This window comes from Parathielavia appendiculata, assembly GCF_033297405.1.
Source record: "Parathielavia appendiculata strain CBS 731.68 unplaced genomic scaffold N657scaffold_3, whole genome shotgun sequence".
Taxonomy (NCBI): Eukaryota; Fungi; Ascomycota; class Sordariomycetes; order Sordariales; family Chaetomiaceae; genus Parathielavia; species Parathielavia appendiculata.
Window position 1 is genome coordinate 1795237 of NW_026944222.1, and position 19689 is coordinate 1814925.

Consider the following 19689-nt stretch of genomic DNA (forward strand, 5'->3'; position numbering starts at 1 on the left):
AGGAAAGAAGGAAAGAAGGAAAGAAGGAAAGAAGGAAAGAAAGAAAGAAGAAAAGAAAGCAAGGAAGGGGGAAAGAAAACAAGTAAGATCAAATTGAAAGATGAGGTAGAATACCTGAGTCCAACACTAACAAACTAATCGGGTTGGATTGTATCTTAAAGTGGTGTCCTCGGTATTGTGACACTGGCCGCGAATAAGCACTGAAAAGATTCGAGAGCGACTGTGACTAAGGAGTACCCCCGATGTGCTCACCCATATTTGCGTTGCGTTTAGTATGCGCTTCGGCGCACCGTGAGGGCATCTGCATTCCTTGGACTTCGTAGCTTACTCCCAAGTACCCTCGTACGTGGGCCTAATCCATGTTCTCATCACACACAATAGCACTCAAGTTTCGACGTCCCACCGAGCGATGCTCTGCACTTATGAGTACTGGGAGACAGGTGGACATACTCGAACTTGAAAGCGAACCTGAAGGCACACCCTTCCTCATCGAGTCCGGACGGGGGATGGCCCCAGCTCAGCACAAAGGAACCTCGGCCAAATCACACATAGACAATTCAAGCATGCTCACTGACTGAGCCTCCACTCCGTTGCGGACATGGCAGCCGGTGTTCTATATGGTACAAGGTATGAACCACTTCCGAAATACGCACAAAAAGACTCGTTGACTGTCGTCCAGTGGGTATAACTCCCCCCATTGCATGATTTTCGGCGTACCAAGATTCAAATAAGGACAGTGCGTTCCATCACAAACCACCCTGTAAGCATGGGGCGGAACATATCCAACCTCTGCGTACCCCGCACCTTCTCTTCCAAAGAGATGTTTATTAAGGATCGTTTTTCGTTGAAGCAATAAATGCTCGACTGCCAATCGGGCCCCCTTGACTGTGAAGCCGCCCTCGATCAGGGGCAATCATATGAATCCCGGTGGCGGAACATCCACCCTGGATTTTTGCGGAATGGGGGGAAGAGCCCGATTCGGCGGCGGGGCAGGCGGAGGACCCTCAGCCAGCTGTGACATGCTCCGCCGTTGCACAAGCGACTGAGCCTGCGAGCGCAAATCGAGCCGGAGATGCTGCGGCGACTTTGGTATCAACTTCAAGGACGGTGCACGAGGTCGCTGGCCATGATCGTTGCGGATGGAAGGTGGAGGCGAGAGAGCTCGACTGGTCCGTTCCACTTGCTGGGGCGAGCTGAAGCTCGACCTACGAACTCGTATCACTGGCGTTATGCCCGCCTGGGCTTCCGGCAAAAACTCGCCGTACGTGCCGAGTGACGTGCGAGACCGAGGTATATTGCGGGCATCAAGCGACGCGACGTTGGACGGCGAGAGTGGCTTGTGGACTTTCGAGGCACTGTCTTGCGGTTCACTCGAGGGCCTGGGATCCAAGGCTCGATCGGTTCCCGGAGTGTTGTCCTGTGTCGAGATCCCCGAGTCGCGAAGAGCTTCTTCTCGAGTCTGCCGCTCTGTCGCCTGATCCCCAACTCGCTGCGGCGGCGGCGAGGATATAGGCGGTGTCGTTGGAGAGGCCGAGAGAGGGCTCCCAGTACCGCCCGTTGCCGATCCAGCTCGACTTAGAGAGGAAAATGCGGGAGATGGTTGATCCTCGACTAGTGACAAGGGGCGTGGGTTAATGGACAAAGCCGACGGTGGCGGTCTCCGGGTGCTCGTTCGCACCGGGAGAGGCGATGCCGTCGTTATCTGAGGCGGCGGTACACCTGGCGGGCTTCTAGTAAAGGAAAACCGCTTCCCTGCGTTTTGAGGCACGCTGAAGTTTGGCATGGATTGTTGCACAACCACGAGGGATGGGGCCGCTTCAGGTTGTCCAGAATTCGAGTACATCGACAGAGGGCGGAGAGACTGCGCTGAAGCAACGCGCATCTCTAAGACGTGATTGATGGCCTGGAGGGACTGCCTTCGATCGATGATTGCCATGGCATTCGGCCTCAGTCTGGGCTGGGGATGTTCCTCCAAATAAGGATGCTCCGGCATGGAGTCTAACTCGCCAAAAGTATCTCGGACCGGAGAACAGGCTGGCGATGAGCCGACGGACGTGACCACCGTCCGCTGGCCTGACGAATGCAATGATAGACGGTTCATGCTGTCTCTCAGAGCGTCAAGCTGTCTCCCTTCGTGCGAGATGAAGCTGGCTGTAGAGGTGTCATCAAAAGACTGGTCGAGGGCCGGGTCTTCTGGTGCGTCCGGATGTTGTATCGGTAGACTCTGGTTCCAATCTGGCGCGATGACCCGGGAGAATCGGTCGGGGTCCCTGACGACGAATGCCCTTTGGCTTCCTTGGCTCCTCGATTGCGCATCCTGGACACTCGCCTTGGGTTTTCCTGTTTCCGACAGGACCTTCCGACCTCCGAGTTTCTCGATTTCTCGCCGCAGTACGGCAATCCAGCTATCCATTTCCTCAGCGCTCTCGTACACCATCAAGAAGGTCGAGGAATGCCTCTTGTCCGTGCCACGGAAGGGCAGCCGCGCGCGGAGTGAAGAGTGCGAAGCAAAGGCACGATCGGGTTCTGCGACCGAGGACACTTGAAGAACCCAATGACGACCCGGGATAGCGTCACTCGCGAAGGCCGCTGATTCTTTGCCCAGCTGCAAGACGCTCTCCGGAAGGCGATCGAAAGAACCTTCGCCTGCATACTGCAGCAGATATCCCGACGTGACCAGTATGTAGACCTTTGTTGTCCACTCGAATCTGGACGAAGACCCAGACCCGTTTCTCCGGTGTCTCCTTTTGGGCCTCTCGCCCGTCGTTTCCTCTGGTATATCCGGGGTGCTTGGACTCAACATCCCGACAAGTGAGCCGCTGCTTTTGTGGTGGTGCATGCGGAGGACAACCTCGGCGGAGATGGTACATGCCGGGAGATGCGCGTGCTTGATTGCCTGCGGGTAAGCTTGGAACAGCGGAGGCGGGCTCCAAGCGGCGATGCCTTCATGATCTGGCTGTTGGCGGACGATACTTTCAGATTTTTTGTGCTTTAAGCCCTGACCAGCTGGCAATGGCTTGGAGAAGGATGAGAGGGAGACTTCTGATCGATGTCCCTGGCCCTGATGCAGTCCATAAGGCCAGTTGATCTCGGCCAGCGAGGCCCGTATGCCTCCCGCCTTGGAGAGGGCCTCACGCGGTAAACCCGCACCCCTATCCCCCTCAGACCCTCCTTTGCCCCGGCCAAAGATGTTCCTCAACCCCAATCTGGACTCCCTTCGACGTGTCTTGTCTCCGAATTCAACCTTCAAGGGCACCCTCACTGCCTCGGCAGTCTCGGTATGCGGATCCGGGGGCCTCGCCCTCCTTGAATATGCACCTTGACTTTGCCGGAGGTCAAGCACGGCCCCTGGCGAGGTCGGTGCCGGCAGGTCGGGCATGGTGGCTGTGGTGTAGTGCAAAACGAGTGGACATGGCAGTGATGCCCCTTAGCGCTGCCGCTTTGCGTGGTAGCGCAGACACGGCTACAGTACCTCCCCTGCAGGACGGCTCGGTCAGAACATGTGTGTCGTTGAGAGACGCCCACGCATTGGAGCAGTAATGAGCCACCGGTGCAGAGTTGTGGTGCACCACAATAACAAAAAGAGAGAAGGAGTGGGAGCGACGTAACGAAGACGCGAGAAAAGGTCAGGAGTAGGGTAAGCAAGAAACAGAAAGACGCAAGACGCGTCGGAGCTGGAGCTGCGGGACGCGGGTCAACGGACGGCGCAATGAAAATGGACGAAAAGTCGAGGACTATAACCACAGCTTTGCCGAATATACGTGTAAGCTTCGCTGCAACGAAGAAATGAGCGACCAAAGTAAGAAGGAGAAGCGACTGAGGTGGGATGAAGATATAAACCGGGGGGTGCATTAAGAGACGCTAAGAGGAACGGCTGTGGTTGGGTAAGGCTTGAATTTGATGATTTCGAGTCGTGACCCAGTTTTCTCCCCCCAATCAAGGAACATCCGTCACGGATCGGTACCTCGTTTTGCTTGGGCACGGCTTTCACTTCATCTGCCGTGTTACCTAGGTACCTTCATCTTCAGCTCCAGCTCACAACGCCAGGGCCAGGTTTCTGGAAGACGCGTTGCATCAAAGTCCGCGGCTGTGTGACTGTCAAGACAAGAATCTGAACAAGGAATGAACAAAAAGCAAATTCCGAAGTTGAGTCGCATCGAGGCCTGGTCCATGGCCAGTGAGCAACCCCTGCTGTGGGGCCGGGTGTCATCCAGGGGTTGTGTTTCCGAGGCCGGGGAGTTGGCTGCAAGCGGGTCAGCGTGGGACGGAGAAGATTTGAATTTTCGCCCTGCCCGAGGATTCTTGAACATCCACCCAACCCGACAAGGACTATGTGTACAAAGAATATTTCCCAGTTCCCTGAAGGAAGCATTTTACAAACAACAAGCCCTTGAAGGCTCGGGCGTGGTAGGGAACAGTTTGTCAGTGGGCCTGGTCATACGCGCGTAACAGGTCGACAAACCCCAAGGCCGGATGTTGACTGCTCGGCGGATCTGTGGCTTCGTGGATCGATGTCTGGCTTTCAGCCTCCGGGACTCATTCCGTGGCCAGGATAACTACCCAGCGGCGAGCCGATCTGGCGCTGATTGCGAAACAAACTGCTGATATCTGTCACGCTGTTTTGGATGAACGAGGCCTCGCAACATGAAGAGATACCTCTGCCAACACAGCCTGGGCATCTGTTACAGCATTACCTACTAGGGTGGCGCCGCGTCCAGAACCTCTGAGTACCTTGCTCGGCTTCATCCCGATGAAGCTGGCCTTGGCTTCAGACGGGATTGTTCTTCTCCAGGGCATCCCTCATAGGCATCCACCCGCAGCCTATCTGCACAGATTACCCACCCAAGAACCAGTTATTGGCCTCAAGCACTCGCCTGCTCAGCATCGCGTTACCCCAAGCTGCGTCCTCCTCATCAACAGATGATCCAGCTGAAGCAGCTGCCCGCGAACCCACCAAAATATCCGAACCTACCTACACTCCCGTGACCGAGGGTGGGGGGCCGTTTAGGTTCCACCGAAGAATGGAAGGGGAGAAGAAGCCGCTCAATAAGCAAGGCAGGACTTCCTCACCCCAGGAGCCATCCTCGTCGACCCCTTATTATTATTCAACGGCAACGCGCATGCGGTACGGAATTTCTGCAGCCAGGGAAGAAAACGCGACTGTCGGTGACTGGCTCCTGTCAGAAGGCAGTGGGTATCGTGGCTGTCCTTGAAACACAACGGTCACACGGATCAACAAGGACAACCCTCCGAAAAAGACTAGGGCCATGCGTTACGTACGTCACAGACATCCTTCCAGCGCCTTGTGATCGAGAACAGAGCTCCGTTCCTGCATTAGCGCCATGGCCGGATGCGTTGCCAACCAGCCGATCTTGGTTCTCCGGTGTGTCGGCAAAACAACAGAGCATTTCACACTTATACCACGAGAGGTAAGACCAAGTACTGGCGTATGTAGAGCAGGAAAGATTTCCCGTCAAGAACAGAGTTATTGCCAACATTCTATAAGCTGGCGATCCGGTATTTGCAAGGTGGCTGAGCCTGGCTATTCCGATTCTGCGGGTCCAGGGTTCAAAAGCTGGGGCGACTCCACCACGAGAGCCGGTAGGGCTTACGGGACAAGGCGTGTCAGCTGGAAACTCGGAGGGCAAACCATGTCAATTCCAAGTCTTCCGTTGTCGACAGTCACATTCGACCGCCCCTCATGACAGACCAGCCAGAAGACGAGAAGGCTCAGGGGTGACATCGATAAGAGAAATACATGTCAAGGAACCTCAAGGCTGCGCTGTGGTCGGCTATCTCCTACATCATCATCGTACATGCCTCGAAAACGGCGTTCCCTCCCTCCCATGTAGATATGCTCCCAACCCAGAATATCGGAGATCCCCTGCCAAGTCGGAAGAAAAAGGGGCCCGATTCATCATCTTGAAATTGAGAAGCCGAAACAGAAACAAGGAACCGATTTCCCTGCCCGCCTTCAAGAATTCTTCTGCGAGCTCCGCTCTATAAAAGAAGCAGAAGCCGAAAACGCTGCCGAAAAGTCGAAAGGTGTTTGTGAACGAATGCCATTCCAGAGTCTGTCGCAAGAACCGGGAACAACTCTGCGCTTAGTCAGCCTTGACGGCAGATGACTGCGACGCAGCAGCAAGAGTCTGCCTCGCCGAATCCTCCTCCGACGCAGCAACAGGAGTCTGACTCGCTGAATCCTCATCCGACGCCGACACGGAATGGTTCAGATGGGAAGAATGCGACGGTTCATGCGTCACCGACGTGTTGTTGCCTTGCATCTCCGAGAGTTGACGCTCTGCCGCGATAAAGATTAGCAACACGGACCCTGCGGACAAACTCGAGAGTACTCCGCCTACGGAAACTTACCCAACTCCCGGATTCGATGCCGCAGCATCTGGTTCTCGCGAATCAGCATCTGCGTCTCGGCTTGGTAAAAGGCACTCTCGTCGCGGCCGCCCAGCGCCCACGGCTCGCCGCTGTCGGCGCTGATGGACGCGGACCGTAGCCGGGGCGACGCGTTCCGGCTAGGTGTTCTGGACCGGTGGCGCAAATCGGCGCGGGCCAGGTCAAACGAGCTTCGCGGGAAGACGGGCGACCGTGGTAAGGAGCCCGAGCTCGGGTAGGCCGCCAGTGGTTGCGGCGACGAAGTCGAGATGGTAAGCGGCGCTGATCGGTCAGAGGTTTCGTCTCCTAGGACTGCCGACTGGTTCTGCTGCTGTTGGCGCTGAAGTTGCTCCTGCAACTGGCGGATCTGGGCGAGCAGTCGATTGACATGGAACTCTTGCTCGTTCTCGAGCTCTTGGTGAAGTTCACCGAGACTAGGGGTTCGGGTATGGTGGGGGACCCCGGAGGCAATCAAGCGAGGCGACGCAGTGACGGGGTGGGGAATGTTTGGTTGGTAGTTGGATGGCTGGTCGTCTGCCACCATTTCGCCTGGCGCTGGCACGGAGGGGTCGGCAATATGGAGGTTTGCGAGGATCTGAGAACGACGACGGCCGGTGCTGGGCGATCGATTGCGGAATGACAAGGGACTGGCTGAGCCTGACCAATCAATATAGTCAGCAAAACTATTGACCTTTAAGTTTCATTTGGGAAGTGGTGACGTATGCGTACCTCGAGAAGGTGGCTCGCGCTGCAGGCCGGCGTTGAGGGTTGCTGTAGCCTGCAGAGAAATCGACGAGCGCCTTGAAGGAGAGGCCGTGGGCACACCATCTCCGTTCAGAGCTCCCGGTATCCCGCCATCGAGCGACATGTTGTGCGAAGAAGTCTTGCTGACTCTTCGACAAGACGAAGTAGAATGTCGATAGGAGCTAGATGCTGCTGCTCCGGCTATGGCTCCGATGGGGAGAAGATATCAGGAAACGCAAGGTATGACGGGAGTCGAGACGAGACAGAGCCCGAAACGGTATCTGAAGGCAAGCAATACCAGTGCAACAAGCCAACAATGTCCAGTGCTACCTAGAGGTTGAAAGGAGGTGAACCGCTGACGGTAACAGCCTGAATCCAGGCGAAGATCGGTGAGAAGACTTATGAAGCAGTCAGAAAGCGGTGGAACGAAGAATGATGTTTCCAACTCTTCAGTCTGGTGCTTGGTATGCTTTTGTCTCGCTTGGACGGTGGTGGGGTGCTTCGAGCAGCTGGCAGGATCGACGGCCTTCCCCGCGTGACGCAACAATTGGCACAAGGCCAGAGATCCACAATGAGACGATGTGGGCCACCACTTCCGTCTCAACATGGTGGTGACGAGAGTCCAGAAAGGTAATTCAACGGAAGGCTGCGTCCTTTATTTTCAGAAGGATCTCCAGCTACTCATAGCTGCCGTTTACTTCATACTATTTTTGGCAGCTTCGATACGGATAGATACCGAGCGACAATGCGCAGCCTGGGCGATCCAGATGCCGCAGCCTTGGTTGTTAGTGCGAAACCCAACCTGTAAGTGGAAGACACGCCCAGCGCTTTTGGTTAACTACCGTGCAGTAAGAAGGATACTCTACATGCATTTGAATGACTGTGTTAGGTTGGGTTTCCGTATCTCCGACTTCCGTTTCTTGTTTTATTTTTCGCTTTTAACTCTCTCCTCTTGGGCATCGTCGTCTTAAGCAGTGACTCCAACTTCCACGTGTAACATGCTACCAAACAAAATAGCTGCAAGACAGCACGTTATGCCAAGCCAAGCTGCCAAGGTCGCCTACTGCACGTTGAGGAGCGAAATGGAGATTGAATGAATTGCTGAGCAGTCTCGAGCAAAACCTGCGACTTCTTATGGTATGTGGGAACATAACACTCAAGTAGTTCTGTATAGCTACCTTAGTTAGGCACTTAGGCGGCAATCAAACCAGAAGCACAATGTGGCAACCCACAGGACCGGTGATGGTGAGAATCCATCCGGCCCGCAACCGAGATCTGATTTCTGGGCCAATGAACCAAACCACACCACAACAACGACACCCTTGAGCCGACCAGCGAGCGGAAGACCCGGGCCGAGTTAACATCACCTGAATAAGTCCAACAGTCAGCACAGCAACCGACTTTTCCGCTTCTTATCCGGCCACAACAGCGAAATATGCGACCCGGTTCGAGGCATCCGCTCTCACTCTGGGTTCCGGTGTCACGAGGCCCGGCGGGACCACCTTCTCGGATCAGGTCCCGCTTCCGCCACAAACCCGAACACAACACCACCCGCAAATTTTCCCACAGCACTCCCCTCTCCTCCCCTGCCGACTTCACCCACGCGGTACTAGGCGGCGGCGTAGTCGGCCTCGCCGTAGCCCAAACCCTGGCCCGCCAGCACCCCATCAGCTCTACCCTCCTCCTCGAACGCCACACCTCGGTTGGCACCGAGACCTCCTCTCGCAACAGCGAGGTCATCCACGCGGGCATCTACTACGGCTCGTCCACAGTCAAGGCGGAGCTCTGCATCCGCGGCAAGGCCCTCCTCTACGCCCTCTGCGAGTCCCACTCGATCCCGCACCGCCGCACGGGCAAGTGGATCGTAGCGCAGACCGACGCCCAGCTCGCGGCGCTGCGGCAGATCCACGCCCTCTGCACCGGTGAGCTGGGCGTCCCCGTGCACTGGGTCGGGCGCGAGGAGGCTTCGCGCCGGGAGCCTGCCGTTCGCGCCGAACGGGGCGTCCTCGAGAGCCCGACGACAGGCATCATCGACAGCCACGCGCTGATGATGTGTCTGTTGGGGCTGTTCGAGGACGCCGGCGGGACGCTGGCGGTCGGGAGCGCGGTGGAAGGCGTGACGCCGCTGGGCGGAAACGGGAGCCGGGGATGGGAGTTGACGGTGAGGGACGTGGCTAGCGGCAAAGTATCGACCGTGACGGCCGAGACGATTGTCAATTCGGCTGGGCTGGGTGCGGTGGCGGTGCATAATATGATTGTGCCGCCTGAACGGAGGAGGGAGATGTTCTATGCCAAGGGAAACTACTTCTCGTATGCGGCATCGAGTCCCAAGGTGAGCACGTTAATCTATCCCGCGCCGGAGCCTGGCCATGGCGGGTTGGGAACGCACTTGACGCTGGATTTGGGCGGGCGCATCAAGTTCGGGCCCGATGTTGAGTGGGTCGACTCTCCCGACGACCTCACCGTGAACGGGTCGCGGTTGGAGCAGACGGTGAAGGAGGTGAAGAAGTATCTACCTGGACTCGACGAGACACAGCTGCAGCCCGATTATGCCGGGATACGGCCCAAGCTGGGGAAACAGGGTGCAGTGGCACATGGCAAAGGGTTCGTGGATTTCGTTATCCAGAAGGAGGAGGGATATCATGGGTGGATCAACCTGCTGAACATCGAAAGTCCCGGTCTAACGAGTTGCCTGGCCATAGCAGAAAAGGTAGAGAAGCTTTTGTATACATAGCTAAGTCGCTCCAGAACCACGCCCCGGGAGGGGGGCCAATCTGTGACGGCGTGGCAGCTGGTTATTCTTTGGTACCATCCAAGACCAAATCCGATTCCCAGCCATATTAACGTGTATCATTAGGCCCGCCCAGCCATTCCAGATATATCGAGCGCTTTTGAAGTCCAACCCCACGTAACCGTAACGAGAGACTATGACAATGCCAGCCAGAATCGTCAACAGTCTCGGCTTCCGATATCCTCAGACCCAGGTTATGCTCACGAATGTCATTGCAACGCCACAACGCCTTTCCTATGCAATATACCCATCCTTTGCCGCATCCAACTCAACTCAAAGTGATGCTCGGAGATAGCCTCCGCCCGAATAAGTTTACACGAAACTCGTATATACCGTTCTCTGCGCCTACGAACCTACCCATTAAGTTAGTGGTTCATGTCTATAAGTGTCAAAACCAGGCTTAACTTACAATACGTCTCCATCCTCACTCCAAGCCAGACCCGCCGTGTCGTACGGTCCAGGACGCGTGTGCGACGTCATGAAAGTCCCCAGGACTCGCCGGGGCGAATTCTCCTCCCAGTCGCGCATAATATACGCCGCTCTAAACCGCCGCCTCGAGTCAGCTTGGGCCCTCAAATCAATGATTATCGACGGGCCCGTCTCATGAGGCTCGTTACCACCGAGTGAGGGTTCGTACAAGGCCTCGATATTATCCCAGGCGCCAGAGGAAGTAGGATTTAGGGTGTTTGCCACGCGTGAAAGCAGCGCGCCGCGACCGCCTGTCCCCGATCCCGCAGCCCCCAGGCCGCTGTCCAGTCCAGAAAAGGGTGCATACCGGCGTCTCTCGGCAGTGTTGTCCTCCCGCACCCGCAGACGCTCCTGCGCATTTTGGTTCCGCGCTCTTTGGTCACGGATATTCTCCAAAATCTCATTGACGGCTCGGGTCACGCTTGCGCTACGTTCTGTGTTGCGTGCGCCCTCGACGGCGGTCCGACTCGCTCGCTCCGCCCAAGGGGGTCTTGAGCCAGTGCCCGGTCCGCTACCACCGCCATTGTTGGCGGTGCTGCTGCTGCTGTTGCCAGTTTCTGCGCCGGGCCTACTGGGGGCGCCGACATACTGGTCCTGTCGTCGGCGGTAGTCCTGGATGGCCTCCAAAACGGCCGTTTCTTCCGCAGTCAATGGGGTGTTGTATCGCGCCAGCGATGTGTGTCCCTCTGACTGGCGGTTATGACGGCTCTCCCCCGACGGATCCATGGCGTTCGCGAGACTCGCCAATAGGCTCTCGCTGCGCTCGGCCCGCTGCTCCAGCAGCCGAGGATCAATCGTACCTCTGTCCGTGACCGCCAGGTGCTCAAAATCGTCCTCGTTGTCAAGATACAAAATCTGTCGCGCGTCGAAGCCGGCTCGCACATCAGCGATGCCTACGCGACCTCGGTCCTCGGTCCAGGCAAGAAGGTCGATTGGGCCGGGAGAGAAGGCCATGTCTCTCACAGCGCCGAACTCAGCGTTCGCCCTTGACGCGTTGAACGACGTGATCAACGGCTCTGCTCCCTGCATGGTCAATGCCGCAACGTCGAATACCGAGATGATCCCATACTGGGTCCCTACAGCAAGATACCTTCCCGTGCTGGAAAAACACGCCGCGAAACTCCCTCTGCTGCTTAGTTAGCGAATACTACGTCCTTAAAGGAGTCACGGGAGTACCGACCTGTTATCAGATCGGTCGTCTTTGCTTTGGCTTTTGAGCTGGATCCTGCCGCACGGGTTCCAGGCGTATAAGGGTCGCGCCGTGACTCGTACGGAGGCGCAACTCTCAGTCTTCTCCTTCCGCTCATGAATGTACAAGTAGGGATCGTCGCTGATGGCGATGAGCAGTCGCCCGTCAGGAGATATGACCCCCCTGTTCATGTAGTCCGGATATGTAATCTTGTCCAACGCCTCCTGGTCCCGAAGGCTAACGACAATGACGGAACTATCATTATGCGCCAACACTGCGACATCCTGGTCGTACGCCCCCTCGAACGCTTCGGCGAGTGTCGGTGGTGACCAGAGTGTTATGCAATTCACTCGATCCTTTCCGAAGTCAGTGCTTTGTGCCACAAGGTTTTTATCTAAACGAGCCTCGGCCAGCAACGACGACGTGACCTCGGAGAGATCGAGGGCTAGAGGAAGGCGGTTGTCGGCCTGGAAGTCCAATCTGCTGCCGGTTTCGTGCGCTTCGCTTCGCTCGCCCACCTGGAATGCACTGAAAACGCCGGACTCGCCTCCACAGCATACCCAACCATTCCGTGCCACCAAACACCTCGGGTTGAAGGACAAGCGCTTGACGGTTTCAAATTCTTGGGTCTTGGTGTTCAGTCGCTGTATCTGGCAGTTCTTGCTGTCGGTGCCTGGGGCCGGAAAATAGATGCGATTCTGACTGTCGGTGCCGATAAGGGAGCGTAACTGCCAGTGTCTAGCAGCGACGTGTTAGAAATCATCTCGAAGCCGACGGATTGCGCAGCCAAGCAAATGGTAACGTACTGCCAGCGAACGCCGGTGCGGAAACGCCGTCGGGGGCGAGATAGAATGAGATCTTCGGTCGGGGCGTATCTGCAATCAAGCAAGTATGTTTGTCAGTATCTATTATTATACGACGAGCGCGAGGTTTCGACACTCAAAGGTCGAAGATTCATACACATTGCTTGTGACGGCCATGGTGCCGGTGTCTTGGCGGAGTGCTAACGTGATGCGACCATCCAGATTCTATCCCGGCCAGTGGCGCTGCAGCTGCGATGATTATTGATAATGTTCGGTTATTCTCAAGGCGCTGAATGCTCCCACAATCCCGGAGTCTTCGGGTAGGCGGTGTTTGTACTGAAACCAGTGCGCAGAGTGCTGGATACAATTGACAGCGGCGACGTCAGGACATGGAGGTGATCGTCATCAGTTGTAAGTGGAGTAATCAGAAGAGCTCAATCCGTTTCCGTCATCCGACAAATAAAAGCGGACACAGCACCCGGCATTCAAATACCGGTAGAACGAACTGTATGAACCGGTGAAAAAGAGTGGCTTTTGCCACTCTTCCCGTTGAGAAATTCATCGCAGATGGCTGACAGCTCCCAGACCAACAAGGCTGGCAACATCCGCGTTTGCGCTGCATCCCTGCGCCATCGCAAAGAGGCCCAGCAGGTGCAGATTCGGTATGGATGTAATGCTAGCGTTTGATACACATACAGTAACGTACATCCGTACAAGATGTTCACGCCTTCATCCGTGTTTTCCCGGCCAGTCTTCTCCTATCCCCGGCCTTGGCCGCCGTCAACCAAAAGCGCAAACGGGCCCGTGCCCAGCTCCACTTCATAGCAAGCCAGTGGCTGACCGCGAAATTCGAACGGCTTCGATGCAGGCGGTGAATTTTTTTCGCTCCTGTACAAAAGACGCTGAATAACCGTTCCTCCATCCTTCTTCATCCTCCATCTCCATCAATTCCACCATCCCACCCACCCGTGGTCTGCTTAGCCGTGATTCCCCCATTTTACCTAGAGAAGGGTGTTAGTTTCCTTTAATTAGAGCCTTTCACAATGCTGTTTACACGGCTTCCTCGTGCTGTAAGTCTCTTCTCTCCAGAAGCGCGACTGCCATGCGCGATGACATCGTTGCATCTTTTCTAACAGCCATCCAGCTTCCCAGGGCAACCTCAGTAGCTTCCCGCTCGGCGGGTCTGCTGTGGAGGACTCCCGCGTTCACGCGGTTCCAGTCTACGGATGAGAAGGTCAAGGGCGCTGTTATCGGCATCGACCTCGGTAAGTCGCCGCCGCCCACGTCAAGACTCGACCATGGACTCATTCAGCCGCTCTCTAGGCACAACCAACTCCGCCGTCGCCATCATGGAGGGCAAGACCCCCAGGATTATTGAGAACGCCGAGGGTGCTCGCACAACACCTTCAGTCGTTGCCTTCGCTGAGGATGGTGAGCGGTTAGTCGGTGTTGCTGCCAAGCGCCAGGCCGTTGTCAACCCCGAGAATACCCTCTTCGCCACCAAGCGGTTGATCGGACGCAAGTTTACCGACGCCGAGGTGCAGCGCGATATTAAAGAGGTGCCATACAAGATTGTTCAGCACACCAACGGCGATGCCTGGGTTGAGGCGCGCGGCCAGAAGTACTCGCCCTCCCAGATTGGTGGCTTTGTCCTTGGCAAGATGAAGGAAACCGCTGAGGCTTACCTCAGCAAGACCGTGAAGAATGCCGTCGTCACCGTCCCTGCATATTTCAATGACTCTCAACGTCAGGCTACCAAGGATGCTGGTCAGATTGCCGGCCTGAACGTCCTCCGTGTCGTCAACGAGCCCACCGCTGCCGCCCTTGCCTACGGTCTGGAGAAGGAGGCTGACCGTGTCGTTGCCGTCTACGATCTCGGCGGTGGTACCTTCGATATCTCGATTTTGGAGATTCAGAACGGCGTGTTTGAGGTCAAGTCGACCAACGGTGACACTCATCTTGGTGGTGAGGACTTTGACATCCACCTCGTCCGCCACCTGGTCCAGCAGTTCAAGAAGGAGTCTGGCATTGATCTCTCCAACGACCGCGTGGCCATCCAGAGAATCCGTGAAGCTGCCGAGAAGGCCAAGATTGAGCTGTCCTCGTCGCTCCAGACCGACATCAGCCTTCCCTTCATCACGGCCGACTCTTCGGGCCCCAAGCACATCAACCAGAAGCTCACTCGCGCGCAGCTCGAGGCTATGGTAGACCCCCTCATCAAGAGGACCGTCGAGCCTGTCCGCAAGGCCCTAAAGGATGCCAACCTTCAGGCGAAGGACATCCAGGAGGTGATCCTCGTTGGTGGCATGACCCGTATGCCCAAGGTTTCCGAGTCCGTCAAGAGCATTTTCGGCCGTGAGCCCGCCAAGTCGGTTAATCCCGACGAGGCTGTTGCCATCGGTGCCGCCGTCCAGGGTGCCGTTCTCTCTGGCGAGGTCAAGGACCTGCTCCTTCTCGATGTCACTCCTCTCTCGCTCGGTATTGAGACCCTTGGCGGTGTCTTCACCCGCCTGATCAACCGCAACACCACCATTCCTACCAAAAAGTCCCAGGTTTTCTCTACTGCGGCCGACTTCCAGACCGCCGTCGAGATCAAGGTCTACCAGGGCGAGCGTGAGCTCGTCAAGGACAACAAGCTTCTCGGCAACTTCCAGCTTGTCGGTATTCCTCCCGCCCACCGTGGAGTGCCCCAGATCGAGGTTACCTTTGATATTGATGCCGATTCTATCGTCCACGTCCATGCCAAGGACAAGTCCACCAACAAGGACCAGTCCATCACCATTGCCTCGGGCTCTGGTCTTTCTGAGTCTGAGATTCAGAAGATGGTTGAGGAGTCCGAGAAGTACGCTGAGCAGGACAAGGAGCGCAAGGCTGTCATTGAGACGGCCAACCGCGCCGACAGCGTCGTGAACGATACTGAGAAAGCCCTCAACGAGTATGCCGACAAGCTGGACAAGGCTGAGGCCGACCAGATCCGCGAGAAGATTGCCTCTCTTCGCGAATTTGTCGCCAAGGCTCAGTCCGGCGAGGTTACGGCCACTTCTGCGGAGATCAAGGAGAAGACCGATGACCTCCAAGTTGCCAGCCTGAACCTTTTCGACAAGATGCACAAGGCCCGCGCCGAGTCTGGCGAGCCCAGCCAGAGCGCTGAGGGCGAGAAGAAGGACGAGCCCAAGGCTTAAGCGTCGGCTCAGTCATTGATGCCTCTATACCCCCACATTTTCTTTCCTCTCGTGTGTCTGACTAGGTTGGAGCGGTCTCCAGTGTATATTCTGTGTATCATATGTTGTTTCTTGGAGGCTGGTTGAGATCTCCAGTGTTTAATATGCAGACGGCGGACGGCGTTACTGAGCATCAAAACTGCTGCGTTCATGGGCAGGATTGTCTTAAGATTTCGATGATGGGTCGGAACGGGATGGGGGCTGGATAAAGGCGCATGCGTGTATTTGTAACTACACGGCCACAAGAGCAATACAATCCGAATCCCCCCTCAATGGTATTCTCACCAAGTCCGCGTCGATGACCGGTACGAGGAGCAATGCCTACTCAGACGATGCCCAAGTTGCTAAGTAGTTACAGTATCCTCACTTCGTTCAAGCATGAATCACTTTGCCGAACACATCAAGAGCCAAGACAGACGCCGCGGCATGAGGTTTTGCCCTGGCTGTGGCTAGAAAGCGAGAAATTTGACTTGTCCTTCGCCGTGTTACAGCTCTAAATCTTTCCAACTACCAATTGATGTCTGGCTCAACAGGTTCCATGATATTCTCCTCCGAGTCCTCAATATCCTCGTCGGTATCACAGATACCATGCCATCTCCTCATAATGGGAGTACCGCGTCCGTATCGAGTTTGACCTGGCGGCGGGCTGAGACCACAGTCTACGCAGAATCGGCTGTGCCGGCTGGAGCCCCCTTCCAGTAGCTTTGACTTGGGCCCCTTCATCATTGCCGGCAAAATGCCAATCGCGACGAAGACGAAGACAAAGGCAGCAGGCGTTCAAGGTTTCGTTCAGTACCAATCTCGCTGACTTCGACAACCAGGAGTTCATCCACGCCGAGGGGCGCGACGACGTCGCGAACGTAACGGCAGGTCGATCTACGCATGAGGTCCATGGGTTCTAGTTGGCGGATGATTCAGTTGTTATGCATCTTTCCCGGAAGCTCAAAGCTCCAACAGGGTCCTGAAGGCCGTCTCGGTAGACATGACTGTGGGTATGAGTGTGAGACGAAGAATGGACTTGAGGTTCTTATCGGTGGATGTTCCGTCAGGAGCCCTGTCGTGGTGCCACGCTGGCTGGAGGAGGGGGTTGATATACCCGTCGTCAGTCATGCTGTTGGAACGATTTGGCTTGCCTGGGGGACAAAGTAGGCCAAGTGGTCACCTACCACCGCACCAGTATCAGCAGCTCCTCGCCGATTTCTGCATTCTAAAACAGCGTCCCCAGGCCAAAGCAAGCGGCCCTGCTATCTTCACCATAATCTTGTCTATTCCCTTCCCTCAACTCACCCTTCATATTTCAGAAGATCCAGCTCTCTACTACAGGATAAACCACAAGAAAATCACCTCCCGAACGGAAACCAGCTCCTCTTTTGTGGCTTCGCCTCCGGTTCCGGCACAGGAGCGCCAGGTTTCGTCTTATCCTGCTGTTGCTGCACCGTGGCCGCGCCTGCAGAATGCTGCTGCCCGTTCTTACCGGGATACTCGATATAATTCCAGGCAACGTCCAGGAAGAGCGGCTTGACGGGGAACGGCTCGAGCCGTGGCGGGTAGGTGACGATGTTCTCGAGATCGACGCCGCCGGCCGCATAGTCGAACAGGCGGCTGGACAGCGGCTTCGACGCGGGCCCTCCCGTCAGGGGCTGGGCCAAGTGCTTGTTGTCGGTTAAGCTGAATATTTCGACGAGGGCGCGGCCGCGCTGCAGTTCGCCGGCTAGGGTGTCGTGCAGCAGGGTGACGTTGCGCTTGGTGACTTGGATGTTGCGGGGTGTGAATTCATCTTGGTCGTTGTCGCTGCTATTGGAGAGAGGGAAACTGGCGGCCTTGCATTGGTCCAGGGCGTGTTTGATGAGGGCGAGGGAATTGACGGCGTTGCCGGCGATGGCGTGGGAGCGGGCAATGGCGAGTGATCTATGGAATTGTTAGTTTATCTGTGGAAGGACGTGAAGAGTTGGGAAGGGACATACTTGAGGGCAGTAAAGTAGTGCGACGTAGCTTCTAACCGCCCGAATAAGTCCTGATCGTTAGCAACGCCGGGCAGCTCCTTGACAGACTCGAGGCTCTGTAGAATGCCGTCATACAACACAACCTTCTCCTTCAACCGCGCAATCTGACGCCCCGGGGCCTCGCCCTTGCTTCTGTCTCCTTCCGACTCGTTCGTCCGCTTCTTCCTCCTCAAAGTAGCGCCGAAGTCCGTCTTGACGCCGTCATTCTCCCCGACCAAGGCTCTGTTGCGGCCAATCCGCCAGCTAATCATCTCATAGTTCACCGCAGTCCGCGTAATCTGGAGACCCTGCATCCGCGGATCGCTCTGCGTGGCACCCTCAGCCCTGAGCTCGTCGATGGCCTGCTTGGTTGCGTCAACGGCATCCTGGCTGGCAACCAGGATTTCGTCGTAAGCGCCGGCCATGTCCTTGGGATGCAAATTGCCTGCTGATGCCAGCTTCTCGAATAGCTGACCTCTTGCCGTTCCTACAGCGGCCCAGGCAATCGCGATCGCTGCATCTTCGATCTTGACCTCTCTGCCTCGCCATGTGAGGGTGGTTGGAGCTCCCTCGGCCCCTTTATTCGCATCAGGATCACCATGGGCCAGAACGTTGGGGTTTAGCTGCTTGACCTGATCCACCAACTCCGGGTCCGCATGGTCAAAGGCCTTGCGCGCAATGGTGACGATAGGCAGCGTCCGTGGGATCTTGGCCTGGTATGCGGCGTAACGAATCGAGGGGTCGATGGTCTCAGACAGAAGATCCTTGAAGGCGTCGCCCTTTGTCGAAGTGGCAAGGGCGCTGTAGATTATGCGGCAGACGGCGTAGCTCTTGAGGCAAGACTCCCAGCTCTGTTTCTCGAAGAGGGTGGCGCCCCTCAGCATGGCGGCGTACGCGCGGGCGTCGAGGAGGTCGGTTGGGGACGCGCCACTTGCGGCGGAAGACAGGGCCTGAGCCAGGCTCTCGGCAGTGCGGGCTGCCTTGTCCAATCTCGAGACGATATGTGACCGCGTCTTGCTCGTCATGCCCTTGGTGTCGGCCGAGTGTGACGCCTTGATGGACATGGCTTGGGCCCAAGCCCGCTCGGCGGTCAGCAGCTGGAGGGTGACATATCTGTGGCATATGTTGTCAGACACCCTTGAGATGTGACGGAGAAGTCAAACTGCGGGATAACGCACTCGTGGTTCTCGGCAATCTGCTCGGGCGTGACGGGGGATTTGGGGTTGAATTTGCCGCGGCTCCTTGTCGCAATGTTGAGCTTTTTGCGGCAGTTGAGCAGCTTGCCCGACAGCTGCGACCAGTACGTCGAGTAGTCGCCATAAAGAAGCGCCTTCTCCCTCAGGGAGAGAACAAACTCGGTGATATCCATTGTTGCCAGGCGAGCACGGGCAGCGTGGTAGAGGGGTTGCGTCTATTTGTCGTGTGCTTCAAGCTTCAAGCCGGAACCCCCAAAAATGTGGGGCACTCGTGGGAATCCAGATCTTCCCCGCAGAAGCTGAATCAATGGGGTCAGGCGCCAAGTGCAGGGTTAGGGCTGTGTAGCCCAGCAGCTCAGCGTATGTATGCCCATCCATCAGATGCCACAAAGATGTCAACAGCACCAGGGAGGAATCCGAAAACAGTCGTTTAGTTGAGGACCAACAGTTTATTCCCAAGTCACTAGGAAAGGTACGGTCATTCTGGTCCAATCCCCGTGCGAGACCTGCGAGCAGGCTCTGTCCGAGTGAGCCATGATCCATAAACTTGACAACATTGCATTGTGAACCGAAACCATCACACCACATCACCCGTCTTACTCCATCCGCTTTCGACGGGATCAACGGTAAGCACAGTCATCCACTATTCCCACCTCAGAGAAATGCGCACAAGTTCAGCTCACAATTGCCACGCTTCGGGTGTCACCAGCTCACAGGAGTTCAATCCCGATCAGGGGTTGAGCGCGTCAGCAAATAATGAGAATCATTGGTGAGCCTCTACGTCCCTCTGAAGTAGTACTACAGAGTACTCGAGTGATGATCAGGGAGAATTATCCACGGCCTAGTCTATCAGACCTAAGGCCGGACATGCTGCGGAGAAGAAGAACGTAAACATGACACTAACA

The 19689-nt window shown here is 56.2% G+C and overlaps 6 protein-coding genes across 6 annotated transcripts; 2 read left to right on the top strand and 4 right to left on the bottom strand.

Annotated features, from left to right (window-relative positions):
* Positions 1-746: 746 nt before the first annotated feature.
* N657DRAFT_291590 (uncharacterized protein) lies at positions 747-3702 on the bottom strand. Its single transcript, XM_062786639.1, has one exon. It carries the CDS (start codon positions 3377-3379, stop codon positions 914-916), a length of 2466 nt encoding a protein of 821 aa, XP_062649854.1. The 5' UTR covers positions 3380-3702; the 3' UTR covers positions 747-913.
* A 2402-nt stretch (positions 3703-6104) lies between these two features.
* N657DRAFT_654541 (uncharacterized protein) lies at positions 6105-7258 on the bottom strand (the record flags this gene model as incomplete). Its single annotated transcript, XM_062794515.1, has 3 exons — positions 6105-6301; positions 6373-7047; positions 7120-7258. The coding sequence occupies 3 exons, from the start codon at positions 7256-7258 to the stop codon at positions 6105-6107; spliced, it is 1011 nt and encodes a 336-aa protein (XP_062649855.1).
* Positions 7259-7603: 345 nt separating this feature from the next.
* N657DRAFT_662411 (FAD dependent oxidoreductase) lies at positions 7604-9868 on the top strand (the record flags this gene model as incomplete). Its single annotated transcript, XM_062795141.1, has 2 exons — positions 7604-7938; positions 8704-9868. Exons 1-2 carry the CDS (start codon positions 7880-7882, stop codon positions 9866-9868), a joined length of 1224 nt encoding a protein of 407 aa, XP_062649856.1. The 5' UTR covers positions 7604-7879.
* Positions 9869-10338: 470 nt separating this feature from the next.
* N657DRAFT_614492 (uncharacterized protein) lies at positions 10339-13052 on the bottom strand (the record flags this gene model as incomplete). The annotated part of the gene is made up of 4 exons (XM_062790440.1): positions 12543-13052; positions 12389-12457; positions 11574-12320; positions 10339-11519 (listed from the first exon to the last, which is right to left on the bottom strand). Coding segments are annotated over exons 1-4 (2016 nt in total), but the record flags the coding sequence as incomplete, so codon positions are not given.
* A 376-nt stretch (positions 13053-13428) lies between these two features.
* On the top strand, positions 13429-15807 carry N657DRAFT_688701 (heat shock protein 70; the record flags this gene model as incomplete). Its single annotated transcript, XM_062796954.1, has 3 exons — positions 13429-13455; positions 13530-13650; positions 13709-15807. The coding sequence occupies 3 exons, from the start codon at positions 13429-13431 to the stop codon at positions 15565-15567; spliced, it is 2007 nt and encodes a 668-aa protein (XP_062649858.1). The 3' UTR covers positions 15568-15807.
* A 1139-nt stretch (positions 15808-16946) lies between these two features.
* N657DRAFT_679087 (uncharacterized protein) lies at positions 16947-18957 on the bottom strand (the record flags this gene model as incomplete). Its single annotated transcript, XM_062796142.1, has 3 exons — positions 16947-17514; positions 17571-18701; positions 18767-18957. 3 exons carry the CDS (start codon positions 18955-18957, stop codon positions 16947-16949), a joined length of 1890 nt encoding a protein of 629 aa, XP_062649859.1.
* Positions 18958-19689: the final 732 nt, after the last annotated feature.